The sequence below is a fragment of the Cyanistes caeruleus genome, chromosome 11 (genome assembly GCF_971803275.1).
Source record: "Cyanistes caeruleus chromosome 11, bCyaCae1.hap1.1, whole genome shotgun sequence".
In the NCBI taxonomy this organism is placed as follows: domain Eukaryota; kingdom Metazoa; phylum Chordata; class Aves; order Passeriformes; family Paridae; genus Cyanistes; species Cyanistes caeruleus.
This window is the reverse complement of record NC_141711.1, coordinates 7,539,456-7,557,820: the sequence shown is the minus strand read 5'-3', so window position 1 is coordinate 7,557,820 and position 18,365 is coordinate 7,539,456. Positions and strand designations below refer to the sequence as shown.

Here is an 18,365-nt window from a genome sequence, read left to right as displayed (position 1 = left end):
GAAAGTATCTTAAATAATGTTCACAGAAATTGTGAGTTATTCCTACAGTACCTCTGAAGAGGCCAAAGATTTTTTAAAAAATGGCATTATTGGTTGTAAATTCCTTGGCTGTGTGCAAGTAAGTGACTGAAGTGATGGGTTTAATTTGGAAGTTGTGGAGCTCAACAGGGTTAATCCTTCCTGCTGCCTTTCCCTCCTCTCTCTGGTGCTGGATCTCACTGTTGAGGACGTGGGCAATTTCTGAGTGATAGAAGGAATGTTGCAGGTTTTGGTCTGGCAGTGCAGGCAATTACACTGTCAAAAATTGATGTTTTTTTCCTAGATCCTCTCACAGAGCTTTTTAGCCTTTCATTTGTCCAAGTGACATTAAATTAAATAAATTTAAAAATATGAATAGCAATGAGATGCCAAGGCCCAACTCCATTAGGGTTGAAAGGGGTCCAGCTTCACTGACTGCAGTGGCAGCACCAGATTTATGGCTGTGTTGGTAAGGAATTAACTGGTCTGAGATGACTTCTGTTTATCACAGCAGCTCTCCTGTATGAAAACAGGAGTAGATGGAGAAAAATCAGCTCTGTGTTTTTAGGCTTTGCAGGGCTGATAATGTGGTTAATGTTTCAAAGAATGCAGAGGACACTTATTTTAATTTAACCTTCCTCATTTTATTTTGGTGCACCATGTACCTTTGGCATTTGGTGAAGATCCATTGTAAATATGAGAACTAAGCAGCTTGTTAGGTAACATCTTTTGTTTTCTTTTCTCGTTAGATTAAACTGAAACTGTTCTGCCTAATGCCAGAGTAGATGTAACCAATCCTGTATCCTTTGCATGTAGGTCAGTCAGAGGGACAATTCAGCACTGGATCCCATTATCCATGGGTTGAAGGGCGTTGTACATCATGGTAAGTAGCTGCTTAAACTTTCTACTTGTTGGGAAGGGGAGAGGGGCAGAAATATTGTCCTTGAGGGATCAGGTCACCCCTGGAAGGACACAGTGAGCCCACACATTCCTCATTCACCGCTGTTTAAGGGCATCACAGCCATTATTTGATTGGTAAAGATCAGAGTCATTTGTTACCTGAGAATGGTTTGGGGTGAACAGTAAACAATTTGTTTCTTTTCAGTCAGTGCTCCAGAATGCATAAGTTATCAATCACAACCTGCTGCAATCTATCATTCATATTAGAACTTCGAAGGCAGCCTGGATACTTCACTCTGTTATTTATCTTCTGTTTGCTCTAAAAATACACCTCTTCTGAAGTTTCTATTTGTTAATAAATTATTTGTCTTTCATATTTAGGGAACTGATAATGAAACAGAAAATTAACTATCTATGAAAATTAATTAAACTTTTCAGCAGATGAACATCTTTCTAATGCTGGCATAAATACGATCATTCAGCTGTTCTGATGCATATACCTATTATCCTTGAACTTATAGCAGGTACTAAAATAAATATTAATATATTTTATACTTTTATAACTAATTTTTTACCTGGGAATTTTCCTGAAGCCTTACCACAGGTAATGCATCATCAGCAATGACATCAAGATGCTCCGGTTCCCAAAGTACTCTTGTCAGGTTTTAAAATAATGATTTGTAAAGTTTTAATAATCTCATTGTAATTCAAAAGGCATCTGCTGGAATGGTGCTCAGTAAAATAATAAATCTCTGTTACATCTATAGTGCTGTGATAAAACATCTTTGCACCTTTTCTGAGGATTGTCTTTAGACATTAGCTAGTGCTGTAGAGCTTAACAGACACTTTTTTTCTCTTGACTGCAAACCTAAAACTAGTTGACAGTGTTAGATTAAAACAAATAGGATTTTGGATTAATTGTTCTCCTTTCAGAATCATTTAACTTTGCAACTGGGAAAGCCAATAAATCCAAACACAGTGAAAAACGGGTTAAATGATAACATGCCATAAAGTCCTTCATTTAGAGAATTTTCCTTAGGTTTTGCTGCTTACAGATTGCAGTGTTCTGCTGTGAAATACAAACAACACACTGAGCTGAAAAACTGGTGTGGTTTTCCACAAAAATAGAAGTTATTACCTCGCTGCTGCTGGATAACAAAACAGGCCAGCAAAAGCAAAACTGGGATGCGTTAGGCTGCAAGGGTTTTTTCAATCTCTGTGTAATTGGACAAGCTGCCATTTAACTGGACTGGGATCTCTTTAGTTTTGTTCTTTACCTGCTTTCAATTCCAAGACTCCCAACCCCCTGCAAGCGCACAGTGTTTTAGCCACCTCATCAGGTTTTTCTGCTCCCTGTCTTGCTTCTCACAGAAAAAACAGCCACTCATGGAATACCACACATCTCCTAAGAGGATTATTCCTTTCCCAAAATTAATTGTTTGGGTAGGATGTGACTCTGTCCTGAGGCTGTGATTCCCTGACCCCATAATGATCAAGTCCATCTCCGTGCTGTCTTACCCACAGCAGAATCAGGGTGGATAAAAGGCGTTTATTTTTGTTTTGCACACAATGCACTGAAGTCTGCTAGTGTTTCAAGTAAAGGAAATCACTTGATATATTTCAATAGCTTGTTTCCTTTTCAAAACATTAAGGAAGAAAAAGAGGAAAATCATGCTTTCCTTCCTGTTTCAAAGGCCCTGATTAAAGGCCTTTTCTAAGGCTCTTTTGGTGGTCAGAGTAAAGGAATTTCCTCCTGCAAGGCAGTTGTTGAAAGAGATCATTCTCTTTAACTTAAATATTGATAGAACGCTTCAGTAAAGAATTCTCGTATCATATCTCTCTTTTAATGTAATTATAGAAAATAATAGTAAAGATGTGAGGGTTTTATTACAGATTCTCACATTTTTTTCTTGATGTGATTTATTTACATCTTACATGAGCACAGTTTTATGAATTTATCTGAAAAGCTTCTTCCTGTCTTCCATTTGTCTGCGTTCAACTGGGACCCTAAGGCAACATGGACTTTTTGGCTGAAATACAGTGGAAAACTCTTGTGGCTTTTGAATAGAGTGGTTGGATCAAGCAGGAATCCAACAAAAGAAGGCAAAATTAAAACCTTAAGTTTCTTTGCATTTTTTAACATTTCCATTACCACGTTGGTTTTAAGTGGCTGTCACAATACAGAGACACACATGCATATAATGTAAAAATTAAGAATACATACAGACATGGAGGTTTTCTTGTCCCTCTCCCACCATCTGGCAGAGCATGTTTCCTGGGATGTGCTGAACAGTCACTCCTTCCTCGCACTCATTCAGTTTTCAGCGTGGAAATGGCACACCCACACAAACCCTCATCATCCTCTTTTTGTCATTTACTAGAAGGCCTGGTCCTGTATGCACCACACTGTACAGGGCTCCCACACTGGCCTGTCCCCATAGTGGTGACAGATTCAGATGGATAGAGCAATGGTACTCGTGAATGATGAGATGGGGTTTTTTAAAATTTTTTGTATCCTTTTTCTTTTTTTTCTGTGAAGTTCTTGTATTCCTCCATTGCCCTTCCAGGGGTATGCAAACATTTCCAAAGTCAGATGTACTTTCTGTAGAAGCGAAAGCAATTTTTGCTTGATATTTCATCAGGGATTCGAATTACTTACTAATTTGATGGAACATAAATAATTGTGCCCTTCACAGTGTCACCAGCTTAGTAACAATGATAGGGAAACATACACATAAAAATCAATACAGGCTTAGTTGCTACTTAGTTGATTTTGTTTCCTCATCTCCAGGCATAATTTTGTAGAATCCTAATGGCCACATTAAACTTAATTTTATGTGAGCATCCATATAAAGTTTCTTAGCTGGAAACCATGGTGTACCAAACTGCCAAATGATGTCTAGATCTATGATAATGCCTTGGGGTTTGCCCCGTGTTCTTCCTGCTGAACAGGATGTTCCCACACCTCTCCCCAGCTCCTGCATCTGCCCTCGAAGAGCAGCACAGGAACGCCGAGGAGGCTCTTGCAGGAGCTGTCAAATGCTCGTCGCTGATTTTAAAATTGCTTTTGGTTTTGTGCTCTGCCAGGGATTTCTCACACCTCCCGCTAGCCAGGTGCCCGCTCTTCTCACTCCTTCTTTCCCTGCCACAGGGCACGTGGAGAGCGTGTCTGCCACAGAGCCCAGCCAGGACTGACAGCTGGGAGTGGGCAGCCCTCCCTGGAGAAGGGATGGGGTACAAGCAGGTGGGATTTAGATTTTCTGATGCTGACTTGCCAGCGTCTTTCAGCTCTGATTGCTGGGGGTATTTTTTAGCTCCTCTACAAATGCTCTTCTCATCAGGAAAACTGGTGGGAAGGGTTTTCAGCAATGCTGGTGCTGGCGGGACAGATGATGCGTGTTGCTCACTGAAGTTGGATCATAGGTAAAAAAGTCACTGGTGCCTGGCTGTGATTGCACCACACATGGGGCAGTCTTGGTGCTGCACATCTGACTCTTCTGCCTGTTTTGCTGCCAGTGTGCTCAGCTGGGTGCCCTGCCTGAGCCCCTCTCTGCTCCTCATCCTTCTTGGTGATGCTGAGGATCACAGGGCAGGAAGGAGCTGCTCTTGTGCAAGGGCTGAGGAGGCTGGTGAGGCCCCAGAGAGAATGATTGTGCCCTTCTGGGACTAGGGGACTGTGAAATACCAGGTTGTATGTTACACAGTTGATTTGCATTAAAATGGCTATGAAAGCTTTTGCCTGCTACACGTTCCAGCGAGGTCTCAGAGGAGCACCTGGCAGGATGGAGCTATTGCACACAAACAGTGCTTTCCCACCTTTGCTGTCTTCAGTTTGCCCTTTTTGGTACCATTTTATACATAAGCCTCTCGGAGAAACCTTTTTCTTGTTTTTACCAGCTGCCTGGAAGGCATTAAAATGAGTCTTCTTCCCTGATGTCAGTCCTGGGGTGGCACCCAGTGCTGTGTGATATTCACCTTTTACCAGCCTGGCATGGGTGCTCTGCACAGGAGCACGGTCCTATTTTACTGTACAGATAAAGTGTTCCCAGAAGGGACAGCAGCACACACTACCCCAGGCCCTTGGAAAAGATTTCAGGGTGATGGAAACCGTGTTTTCATCACTCTGTCCTGTTCTCTGTGACTGTCATCAAGAATATACAGTGATCAGCAGAAAATTATTATTAGAGCACAAATAAATTACCACAGCAGAAAAGGCTCAATGTCACAAAAATGGGGCTCTTATTCCCTTCCTTGTCAAAAGTGAGCTCTGAAAATCAAAGTGCTACCAGATCAAAAGCTTAGGTACAAAGTGAATCAGTGGCATCTGTTGCTTGTTTGTGAACATGAGGTGGGGTGAAGGGAGGAGAGGAACTTTTATTTAAAAGGGAGGTTGGAAAAAAGTCTTTAAAGGCTGTAACTGGAACCCAGCATGGAGCAGAGCGTAGTCTTGGATCTCCCTTGAGATGGGCCAGAAGTGGTCAGGCAAGTGATTACTAAAATTTCTGGTCTTGCTGGGAAGAACTTACCAAAATATAGTGGAAACAACTGTTTTAATAATGAAAAGGGATAGAGAATAAATATGTTGCACATCTCTCCAGTTGTCCTAGGTGAAAAATCAGTGAATAACCTGTTAGAATAATTCAGCACTAAAAAAGAAGCAATCTAGATGGTGTTAGTTACCCTGTGGATCTATCACACCAGAAGGCATAATAACAAGAAAACACCATTAGCACCATGACACATTTTTTCTTTTGTTTTGAACTTCAACCACAACACCGCCTGACAAGCTGTTTGCCTTCTACACCAAATATCATGGGGTTGTAGAGAAGAAGGGTGGGGGAGAGGGGTGAAGGTGAGATGTGATACCGTGGGACCTCACCTTTGAAAGTAAAACTTTGAAGAAAGCAGCAGCTCGATTTGGAACAAGGAAGGGCCATCAAAGGGAGAGCAGCACCATACGTTAAGCTGAGAAGGAAACGTGGAGGAGCATTTCTTTTTCCTCAGGGATGAGCTGGATATATTCTTTTTGTTTTCTGATCTGTTCTTGTGTTCACAGTCAGAGTAGCCCTGTGAAAGAGGCCAGGACATGATTGCTGTGGAGCAAAGGAGAGGAGGAGGGAAGTGGGAAATGAAGATGAGAGTAGAGGTGATAAGTTCACACCTTTATATAGGGCAGCTCTGTGCATAGCTGCAGGGGTCTGTATCATTTAAAGGAATAAATGGTGGAAGTGTTGGAAATCTCTGGTTCTTCACCTGTCTGCTCTGCAGAAAGCAGTGCTGGTCACGGCTGAGTAAAGACCAGCAAGCTGACAGGGAATTAATAGATTTCACAGAAAAGCTAATTCAAACAAAAAAGATTGCACTTGTAAAAGTTAAGAATTAAAGTGGATGCAGAATGTGAACAATTCTGCAGGGAGGAGGAGTTGGGTGCTGTGCTGGTGGGTTTTGGGGATGTTTGCTGAGAAATGAGGGGTAGAGAAGTCTGAGAACATGTGGTTTTGCTCTGGCTCTGCAGGAGGAGATGTGAACAATCCATGCTCTTCTGGGTACTTCAGCTTCACTTTAGCCTGTGCCAGGGCCCAGCTTTTTCCAGGGATCTTCCTCTCCTCTGAACTTCGTCATAGTTTCTTTGTCCTCCTGTTGCTGGTGCTTATTCTGTATTTTTTAGTTTCCTTGCCTGTCCAGCCTCATTACCTCTGCCTCAGGTTAGGTTTTCTGAAACCTGGAGGAGTCTTATCCCAGTCTAGAATGCAAACAGCTGCTCTGCATCAGCACTGCTTAAGCATGAAAGGTTCAGAATAACATTTTCCTTCTTTAAAGAGTTAAGACCTTTTCTCTGCGGCTAAACCTTTTCCTCCTAAGCCGTCTTAAGAAAGGGAGTGGGAAAAATTAAGCCTGAGACCAGCACGTGGCATGGAAATGGTTTTTTTGTGAGTAAGAGACTTGCCTTTTTTATTCCTTCCTCCTGGTTTTTTGTACCTCACACTGGTTGTCTCAGATTAAATTAGTCTGCAGGACTGTTATTATCTCACTCCCCTCCTCTCTGCCATGCTGTGCTTTCTGTGTCCTTACAGCTCCTTACATTGCTCAGCAGAGGCTCTTTAAAAAAAAAAAAAACTAAATAAAAGTGAGAAAAATAATTGCACAATAAATGACAAGAATTATCCTGAGTACAGAGGACTGTCAGATACTGCTCTTCCTGCAGGATTTACACGGCAAGCACTCATCTGATGATTCTTTCAGTTAAAGTAATATATAACATTTGTAATCTCATCTTTAAAATCACCCCCATGAGTCTGGTCCTTGGCTGTGCTTTGCTGCCTGCTTTATTTTATCTGGGAACTTCTGGCTCAGTGGGTGTGCAACATGATGTCCTTTTGATTATTTTTGTGTGTTTGCTTTTTAAAAGTTTGAATGCAGAAGCTTTAGAATATCTTGGCTCATTGTGAAAATGAAATTGGCAATAACATTGTTTAACAAATTTGGGAGACTTTCAAAGCTCTTCATATTGGTATTGCACATTTCAGTTATTCAGAGTGTAGCTGGGTACCTATCAGGCACTGCACATACGTTAATTGTGGAGATAAGCTCATTTTAAGATATTGTTTTCAATGCAGCCAAGTTCCTGTTTTCTTACAGAAAATCATGATGAAAGTCCCAAAGCATTTTGTGAGATATAAATGGACTTGGCATATAGTTATTTTCTTGTGATGTCCAATCCAAGTTCCTGTTAGATTTAAAAGAGTTTTGATCACAGATAGTTGTGTGCTGTTTACCTGTATATCTCAAGAAGCCTCTTACTCTAGTGATTTGGTTAAAATTCAGGTCTATCTTTATCCTGATTTACAGACTGTATTTTAGCAAGTTAGTCCTTGAAGGCAAAATGTTCAACTGATGGCTCTTTCAATATAATATTTGTTGGCATCAGTTTGTGAAAACTGCAGTAGTTAATGGAGATCCACTGCTGGTACCTGGTTTAAGATCTGATTTTTTCTTCTGCTCAGTATTGTGCACAATTTAGTATTAGTTCAGACCTAGTGGTGATGACTTGACAAAGAGTGTAATTAGGTCAGGCTTTTAAAGCAAGTCTGCAGTTGCTCTGCCTTTGAGTCAGGTTGTACAGAAAAGGGCCCTTTGTCCCATGCAAAATGCTGGGGAGATTTCTCAGCCCAAACAAAGAATATGCTGGGTGTGACTTTTCACGTTGCTGTTGTGAGAGACAGACATAGAGGCAGATGTGAATGTTGTATCAGAAGGTCAAATATGTTACCAGCTGGCTCAGTTAATTGTTTTTTGTGAATGTTAGAGTTGAAATACAATATTGTCCTTTCACACTGTGGAACATTTAGTGTTTTAAATGCCACATTCATTGTCTTAATGGTCAGCAATGAATCTGTGGTGTTTTGCTATTTTTACCTTTGAGGTATTAGAGTGAACATGGTTTTTTTCTGAGCATTGGTGTTGTAAACAAAGCATTGCTGTTTGTTACCTGTCGATAAAACTGCATTAGTGGGGCGATGTTTTGGATACTGCTCTTTGCTGCATCACCTGGGAGCACTGGTGGCAGCAGCAGGTTATTGTTCTTCCCAGGGGGATGCTCTGTGCTTTGGGGGTCTGTCTTCAGCATCAGGATCTCTGGGGCTCTGCTTTCCTGGTTGTTTATATTTCTGTTTGGGCATTCAGGTGCTGAGATGGGAGGAGGACAAGGAGCAGCAGAAGAGGGCATCACAGGGCTCTGGTTTATGTGTGAGAGTGAGCAGGGGGTTCATGGGTCAGTTTTGCAGCATTGATTGCAGTGATTCAGGGGTATTTGCAGGTGAACACATTTGCTTTGCTGTCTTTTATTGCTTCTGTCTGCCAGTTATTTCCTAGTACCTGTCACAAATGCTGTCTCATCAATCATGTAGTTTCCAGCCTTTTTCACTTTGTTCCTCCTAGTAACTCCTCACTCCACTCAGTCTGTCCCCAGCCTCCTGGACACAGTTCATGCCCATCCCAGGGACTGTAAATGGGAATCAGGAGCTGGTAATAAAAGACAGTGAAGAAAGGTTTGTTGCTCTTTCCAACCTTGCTCTTTTTCATTTAGTAGAAACTATACTTGCACGTGCACCTGCATGTGTGTGTATATATATATATATATGTATATATAAAAAATATTTCTATGATAATCAGTGAATGCTCTTGCTTAGCCTGGAAATTATTCTCATTACCAGTTTTACCAACAACAATGACTGACTTAACGCTGAAATCTTTAAAATTGTATGACTTCAAAATGCCATTTTCAAAACTGTCTCACGCTCTTAGGAACTTTAATTTCATGGCATTTACTGTTTCAATATGCTCTTCAAGGATATGACAGGCAGGCACTGGAGTTTCAAAGTCCCTTTTTCTTTAAGCTTCATGTGAAGATCTTTGTGACTCCAATTTCTAAAACTCTACACCATGCATCTAGATGGCAAGCGATACAAAAGAATGATATGTTTTCAAAACTGTTACATTATTAAAGCATAATCAATTGATTATCATCTATTTTAGTAGTCACTTTAATCCAATTATATGTATTTTTTTAATTTTAATCTTTGGCATTCATTAATGAAAACTTAGAGCGTTGCTTGTAGCCATGAAAAATTAGATCGAGTACACCCTGCCCTACTTAAACTGTTTATTAGCAAAGCTACTTTTTCCTTGAGAAATACTCTTTTTCACAGCTGACTATGACTTCCCAAGTGCTTAGGAAAAAACCCTCCCTAATTGATAACCAAAAATTAATCACAGTCGGATACTTCAAGTTTGCATTCAAATAAGGTATTTCTCTGTCTAAATAAGCTTCCTTTACTTGATTATTCATATTGTAGTTCAAAATGTTTAAAAATGAAAGACAGAGTTGGATGAAATGTAGACTACTTAATACAGTGTGTATTTAATATAAAAGTTATGCATTATTCATTTTTGCAATTTGAATAACTTTGAATTTAGCATCCCTGTTCTTCATCTTTTCCTTTGATGAACAATTAATTATTAAAATATAATATTGTCAGCATATGGCACAAAAATCCTTGAAAGTGTAAAATGAGCTTCCTTCTTCTGCCATCCTTTGATAAAGGGATACCGTATTTGTGTTTTTGCACAGAGCCTTTATCCAGCATCTGAAGTGATTCCATCCTCATAATTAAAAGGTTAGAAAAGTTAGAAATAGTTAAATTGTTAAATTTAACTGCAACATTTCTCCTTAAATTGGAAAGGCAAGCCCTTTTCACCATGTGTCTCTGCCTCCCAGCTCTTCCATGGGCAGTCCGTGGCTGTTAATGCAGATGTTGGTGTATTCAAACACTCCCTGGGATTCATCGTGGCCCGCTGAGTGCTGATAGAGAGAGACAGCTCTGAAATAGAATTCCAGCATCAAGATTTGTGTACTGCTTTTGGAAAGCAAGTCCTGTGACTGAGTTTCTCGTTTTTCTAACCAAGTTTTTCTGCATAAAAATGAGCCAATCAAATTAAATGCGACCTTTTGAAGTGATTATGACTTCTTGATTAGAATCTCTTTGAACTTTGGCCAATCACATATATTTTAGTATTTATTATTTAAGCGTACTTTTTCTCACAGAGGTATGCTATAATGAGGAAAAAATGTGGATTATTATTTGTTTATTTCCTTTCTGGAGATGCAGATGTGATCAAAATCTACTTGGATTAGACGGAAAGGAGCTGTTCACCGAGAGGTTGCAGTATTGCCTTGACTTCAATAGAATTACTCATATTTTGGAATGCAAAAAGCTATGAAAACATTACAGACCTGTTGATACTGTGCAGAAAATAGGAGATACCTGAAGTATATGTATCATTGTCATCGTGCAGCAGCTGTGGAGTTAAAAAAATCCCCCGATTATCAGTCTGCTGCTAAGAGGTTTAGGCAACTCCTGATTTGATCAAGACTTCTAGAAGACTGTGGGATGCTGTGGAAGTGAATTCTGCAGACTTCATCCTATTTGGAAGACGTGTGTGTCAATCACCAGCCCACCTGCTTCTCCCTTCTGTTGGGGCGGGGAGGGGGCGGCAGTCGGTTTGCTCAGCAGCTCTGGTGAGACAGAAAAAAGAGTTCCCTCTGCCCAAGTGTGGACTCCTGTTTGAGGCATGCAGGATATTGAAAGTAAGGAATAGAGATGTTTGGGAGAGCCCTGCATGTCAGCCTGCCCGAGGCAGTGTGCACCTTTGCACAGGCTGAGAGGGCACTTCAGCCTCTGAGTCAACATGAATTGCAGAGGATAAAGGCTCAGGGATGGAAGGGAAATTACCTTGCCTGCAGCTGCTCCCTTCTTTTGTTTATTTATTTTTCTTCACACATTACCAGCTTGTCACTGTTATTTGCAGGTGAATACTTCCAGTGCTTAGGTCTGCATTTCAGGCTGTCCAAGGAGATTCTCAGAGAAAGAAGGGTTTGTCCCCAGACTGTTGGACCCTGGGAAGGACTTCCTTGGATTTGGGAGAAGGAGCAGCAGTTTTACCTGTGAAATCTATTTGTGGTGGAGTGCTGGCTGTGTCTGGCACCACTCTGGCACTGCGTGGATGTTGCTTTGAGCACCACGTTGAGCTTCAGCAGTGTCCTGTGTCCCTCTCCTCAGCCCTGCCTCCTGGCAGCTCCCAGAGAAGTTTGGCTGAGCAGCATGGCTCTGCCTCCTCCATCTCAGCAATCCACTGAGGGTTTCACTCTGCTCCTGCATCCCTTTCTGCCTCTGGCAGTGATGGGACAGATGCACTGCCGATGTCCCTTGGTCAGGCAGCAGCAAACAGGAGCACTGGGGCTGGCTGTGTCCCACTGGGTTCTGTCTTGCTGCCATCAAGCTGGAGAGCCATGTACTGAGTGCTGGAACCATGGACTACAGCCTTATTTCTGTGCTGACATAAACCAGTGGGGTAGCAAGTGCATTTCACACCTGCACACATTCAGATTAGGAGGGTGTGTGTTTGGGATGGGGCTCACTAGCATTTTGGCTGCTCTTTTAATAAACCACACGTCAGCTCTTACAGAGGGCTTCCATTTTTCATTACATATATGATAAAATATGTTGTTGCCATTACACCTTGTTAGGCTGCCTAGCAATGTGATGTCTGTTTTAAAGACACATTAAAAAAAAGTGTAATCCTGCTTGTCAATCTTCCCTGCAGAAAAGGAGACCTTTCTGGATCCCTTTGTGCTGAGGGAACTTCTGCCAACATCTCTGGGGAGCTACTACCGCTACACAGGTTCCCTGACTACTCCTCCCTGCAGCGAGATCGTGGAGTGGATCGTTTTTCGGAAGCCTGTGCCCATTTCTTATCATCAGGTGTGTTTGTTTTGTCAGTGAGGCTCATCTCTTAATTTGCACTCTTAAGACTGTTTTCAAAACCTGCTGGTTTAATTTGGAGAACACAAATATTTCTGTTGACAAAAAAGGAAGTGTCGGTGATTTTTTTTTTATTCTCTTAATATTGTTTCTGAACAGGAGCCATCAGTCTTGAGAAGACAGTACAACATGAAACCCAGCTTCCTTTCAGTGATTTATTTCATATTGTTTTTGTTAAGATTAAATTAAGCTATGGTGTAAATAGTTACATAGAGTTCCCTTTTATTCTTTTTAATTGAAACTTTCTTTTCAAAGTAAAGTGAGTGATTTCAGTTCTGCTCAGATTTAGTAATTTGAACTAATTACATTAGAAAAGACATCTTTCCATTAATTCTCCATGCTTAACTGTTTTTATAACAAAGTAAAGCTACCATTATGTGCTCAGTGAGCTGGTGCACAAATCTTTAAAATTAGCATATAGCAGCTTTTAATGCAAATAGACACAGTGTCTGGAGTTTGAAGAATTATCCTGATAAAGCAATGTCTAGATGAAGTCAAGTGTTTGCCAGTTCAATGTATTTTGACATTGTAAGACCGTGGTATTTAGAAAGACAACCTGCTGGACTTAGTCTTACCTCTTATTCATCTGTCATAAGCCACTGAAAACAAACTTTTTACATTACTAATTCTGTAAAGCGCATGTGAACAGTTCACTGGGTGATCCTGACTGACAGATGGTTTGCTCAAAGGTTTCAGAAGTATGGAATGCACTTGCCATACCCCTGCTCCAGGCTTTTTTTTCCTATTTTCTAGATCTCATTGCTTCTCCCATAGATTCTTTCATCTTTTTTTGACAGTCTGTGTTCAAAATCAGTTGCAGTGCTTCAGCTGAGGCCCTCCAGAGGCTGAGGGACATGTCAGGATTCATGTCTCCAGCCACCCATCCTGGTGTTATTTTGCCTCTTTCACAAAAGTGTGATGGTGCTGTCCATGTTCAGCTCCTGGTCAGCAGGAACCTTTTGCTGGAGGCTTTCCCTGAGCTCTGTGGCAGTGCTGAGCACACTGTGCCCCCAGGCAGCCCCCGGTTCTGGCTGGAGCCTGTGACTCTGCACATGGTCCCGTTTGAATCAGACCCCTTGTTTTGTTCAGGCTTTTCTCTGATTGTCGAGATCATTTGGAATTCTGTCCTTGCCTGCAGGATACTTGCAATCCCTTGTAGCTTTTCACTACATCAATAAGTTTACTGTTTATTATTTGGTGGCTGCAAGGCCTGGCCCATGCTCAGTTTTATACCCTGTGTGCACATCAGGTGGGTCACGACTTCTTTTTTCTTTTTTAACAAATGCAAATAAAACGGTAAATATCAATTTTGGCTGTTGGTATAAAGGTACTTTATCCTGCATAGCTCCTTTCCTGTGCTGCACAGAAGTAACTGTTCCAAATCAAGCCTTTTAAAATTTGGCGTTGTGCTGCTCTGTGCATGTGTGTGTGGTTGAAGGGCTGTGAATTCTGTGTGTAGACAGACTTTCATTGATACTACAACACATGTGGAATAAATAATAGTATTCCTCCCTCCCCAGTAGCTCTAGATGTGTGTGTTTCAAGAGCCTGCCACCCTGCCACTGCTATGATTATTATTTGTTCCTCTAACAGAAACAGTGTAACATAATCCATTGCCATAGTTTAACCTTCTTTATCACAAACCCCATGAAGCAGCCTGTAATCCCAGGGGATGACAGTGATATTGCTTAAGCTTTGTTGCTGTTCCAATTAAATTCTTGCTTTTGAGCAAAATACCTTGCTGGAAAAGGGACAGTAGTGAAGTGGTCCATTTGTGGAGGCTTCTGTATTTTACTCACAGTCCTCCATCATCATCATCTTCCCCGATAATTAGACAACAAACCAGGACAAGCTGTGTCACCCTGCGGATGCATTGTAAAGCTAAGTGCATTCAATGACCCAAAGCATGGCATTATCTCTCGTAATGCATACCTCAGAGTAGCTCATTGTGCTTATAACAGTTTCAGGATTTCTAATTGCCATTTGTGTATCCAGCCCTTAGAAAACTACACATCAGGTTTTAATGGTTTGTAATTGCATGACTCAGAGTTTTAGACCAGGTTTCCCTGTATCTACAATAGTCTTACAAGAGCTTTTAATTTCTTCTTCTGAACAGGAGCTCTTGTACTCCTTGAAGAGCATGAATGTAGCTCTTGACTACAGATCTTAGAATATTATTTTTTTCTGGCAGCTGTAGATAAATTAATTTCTCATTTGTCATAGATAATATTTTTATAGTGAAAGTGAGGTTGAAATGGCTTATATATACTTCAAGACATAAAAAGTGGAAGGTTAAAAATCATGTTTGAATTGGCAGTTGTTAAAATGCAATTATACCTCCCCAAGGTATCATGGCAGAAGAAAATATTTTAAAAGTTCCCTCTCAAAGTTTAAAAATTCAATTAATGTCATAGATGTCTAAGCCTAGAGACTTGACTTCAGAGAAGGAGTTACTACCCAAGTTCTTGTGCTTTTATAAAGTCACCTTAAGCCCTGTTAGCTGGCTTCATCAAAACTGCTTCCAGTGCATGAAGTGCCAAAGGTATGTAAATAAGCACAAGAGTTTTGATATGTGCTTCTATAGAAGGGTGTAGCAGGATCATCTGTTGTGGGGTTTTTTTTAAGGCATAAGTGTAAGCCAGTCCTTTTAACCCTTTTTTAAGCCATCCTCCTATGCTTTTGAGGGGGCCCTGCTAATAATTAGGAAATGGTCTTTGAAATTTTTCAAGATGTTTCTTTGAAAGAATCAGAAACAGAACAGTGTTGAGAACCTGGGAATAAAGTATTCATATAAGATGCAGAAAAAAAAAGTACAATTCAAATCCCAGCATTTGCAGCTGGAAGCCTGGAAGCAGCACCTGAGCTCTGGAAGTGGCACCTGAGCTCCTTGCCTGCAATGGGAACTGGTCCTTGGTGGTCACCCCTCCCTGCTCATCCCCTGCTGTCCTTCTGCTGAAGAGGACTCAGATTCTTGGTTTGAAGGGAAATTCAATAATGGTAGTGGGTTCCTCATGAGTCAATGGAGGATGCTTAACTGCTCTGTTACACACTTCATTGATGATCAGCTTTATCAATCGAGGCTGCCATGATAATTCTTCCAGTTTTAAAGTTTGGGGTTCATATGCTTCTCAAGTGCTTTTAGAGCAGACACACTAAATGAAAAGTGTGAATGAAAAGTGTGTAAGTTTCAGTGACCTGTCATTAAGGTATGAATGTTCCTCAAGTCCCTTTTTGAAGTCCAGGGCCAGATTCTGTGCTCCCAGAATCCATACTATCAATATGTGTAACTGATGTGATGTCCAACCATATCAGGACTGATTTCTTCTCTGCTCTGTCTTGCTCCATCCTTCCAGCAGCAACATAACTAATTCTAGTTTTTGTTCTGAATGATAACAAGGTAACAGTAAATGCTGTACCTACCTTGATAGCCAGGAGAAAAACATCAGCTGAAAATATTTTCACCTTAGTTTGCTAGAATTTTTTTTTTTCTAAGAAACACTAAGATACAAAGTAACAGAAAAGTTTTCCAATTACAGTTCTTTCTTACAGGTTAATACGTTTTCTTATAAATAGCTCAGATCTGAATCCAACAGAAGAAACTTATTCCCAGAGGAGTATATGCTAGCTGTGCCTAACAGTGCTGCATGAGCTGTCTGTGAAGCTTAGCCTGGCAGCTAAACTTCGTAAGGTATTCAGAGATAAGGAAGTATTGCCTTACCCAGGAGAAAGTTCTTGGTGTGGAATGGCCTGGAAGCACTTTCTGACGTGATACTGTGAAACAAAACGGTGCCAGCCGTGAGGAGGGTTTGGCAAGGCTGTGTCACACACAAAAGGGATCTTAAGGGCAAATGTTTCTTTGCCAGTGACAGATGTCCACAGGTTCTAGAAGGCTTTCTCCCATGTTGGGCAGGATAAGCCCTGTGCTGAGATAAGGTGGTTGGCAATAATTTCAGTGGGCAGTCTGACTTCCCATGTGGTTTTATCAGTCCTGGCATCAACATTTTACTTCCTTCCATTGCTGTCTTATCAGCCACTCGGATTCCACCACATTGTTTTTTTTAATTAACGTCCTTTCTCTCCCCTGCCATGATGGCTGCGATCAGCTGGAGGCATTTTACTCCATCTTTACCACTGAGCAGCAAGATCATGTCAAGTCTGTGGAGTACCTGAGGAATAACTTCCGGCCCCAGCAAAACCTGAACAACAGGAAGGTATCCAAGTCTGCTGTGAAGGATGCTTGGAACCAAGATATGACAGACATCTTGGAAAATCCACTCGGCACAGAAGCTTCCAAAGGTAGGTTATATTTTAGAGTTTTACACTCAACTAACGGGATTTTTCTCTGTCTACTTTGTCACCAAATGGTGTCAAGAACAGCTGTGAGCCACCAAAGAAATAATGCAGGTTAGGCAGGCATTCCTTGTTGGTATGTGTCAATAAATTAACTAATTCTGCTCATGCTGCAAATACTGTAGTACTCGCTGTGACAAGGTGCCATGATAATACAGACTTAGAATATGTGGGTCTCAATGCCACAAAATATAAATCTCAAACTGGCAATGTCCCTGTTTCTGCCAGCTGGCTGTAGAGCTGTGGAGATGCCAGACAAAAAGGGAAAACCAAAGGGCCGAGGTCAGAGGTAAAAATTCAGCCCCTTTAGCACTGAGGCATTGGGTGTTTGAATGGAAATAGGGTATCCAGACGTGGTTATGGGTTTCATTTCTTCAGTAACAAGACTTGTGAAGAACTGTCGACCTTTTAATTCAACGTTTGTATCAGTCTGTTGGTAATGGTGACAGGAGGAAAATAATCTCTTCCTTTTAGGCAGGTGATTTTCTAATGTCTTGCTGAAGTGTTTCATGTGCCTTTTTGTAGAGCAGCTGGCGCTTGCTTCTGTCAGACACCAGATAATGAGCTGGAGAGAGGGGGGTGGAGAGAGGTTCCTGTTGCACTGGCACAGCCAGCCCTGGCTAGAAGAGCACATCAGAAATGCTGAGAGAAATGTGTTCTGGATAAAATAAGACTAGAAATAAATATCATTTACTACTTTTATTTGCCTTTATTTTATTGACTGATGTTATTTATAGGCAGAAGAAATCACATGTACTTTCCAGTCTTCAGTCTTGCAAAGTGCTTGCTGCTTAACCAGTAGAGGTAAAGAAGAGAGGGGCAGTTTGCCAGAAGGCAACAGCTAAGCAGATTTACAAGTTTCCCTTTTTTACCTGGCATTTTCACCTGGCCAGGCACAGAAAGTACAGATTTTAGAGGATGTGAATCATGAAAACAGCTGCATTCAGCAACCTCACCCTCCCAAGAGAGTGCTGGGAGAGTGTATTTCTCAGGGCTCATTATTCTCTGAGCATGCTTATTTATATATATAATATACACGTACACAAACCTCATGTACAAGGCAGCCTTGGGACAGAGAATTTACATCAGAAGTGAGAAGGAGATCTTGGGAATGAAGAAACCCTGCTACGCTCGGATGCTCTGGCCTGTAGTTTTCAATCAGTGTTGTAACAGCAACATGTGTCAGTAATTTCTTCAGTTATATCCTCTGTACATATTATTTACCCAGAACAGTGATGAAAGTTAATGAGTTACATTATGTTAAAAGTGACAAAACAGACTTGTTTTTATTTTGAGTGCAGCCAAGGTACCTCTGATATAACATTCAAGGAGATTTAACTGCTTTGGTCACACCGCCTGCATATTTCTCACCTCACTGGATTGTTTTTAAGACTATAAAAAATCTTGGGGTGATTTTCACCACCACAGTAAATAACTGAAACACACAGTTTTGTCAGAGCATGACAAACACTAAAGTCTATAGTTAATAGACTGGTTAGTTAATGGGCTGATCCTAAATTTGCAGCTGTCGAAATCAAAAGAGCACTTTGAATAACCAGCAAGATTCACCATGACTTTGATCTTTAAAAAACAAGCATATGTGGCTTAGTTATCATGAGGTGAGCCAGTCTACAGGAGCAAGGGACCAGCACAACCATTAGTCCATGTTTATGGGGTTTGGTTCTTGGGGTCTGGTTTCCTAAGCAGGTTCTCTAT

General features: G+C 41.0%; 1 protein-coding gene across 4 annotated transcripts in view; it reads left to right on the top strand.

Moving 5' to 3' along the window:
- The window catches only part of PTPRG (protein tyrosine phosphatase receptor type G), a 386,090-nt gene that overhangs the window by 279,592 nt on the left and 88,133 nt on the right, over window positions 1-18,365 (top strand). For all 4 annotated transcript variants that reach the window (XM_086846057.1, XM_086846058.1, XM_086846059.1 and 1 more), the window contains 3 exons: window positions 835-901; window positions 12,082-12,239; window positions 16,403-16,595. In XM_086846057.1, coding sequence (XP_086702183.1) covers window positions 835-901; window positions 12,082-12,239; window positions 16,403-16,595 — 418 coding nt within the window. The remainder of the gene's footprint in view (window positions 1-834; window positions 902-12,081; window positions 12,240-16,402; window positions 16,596-18,365) is intronic.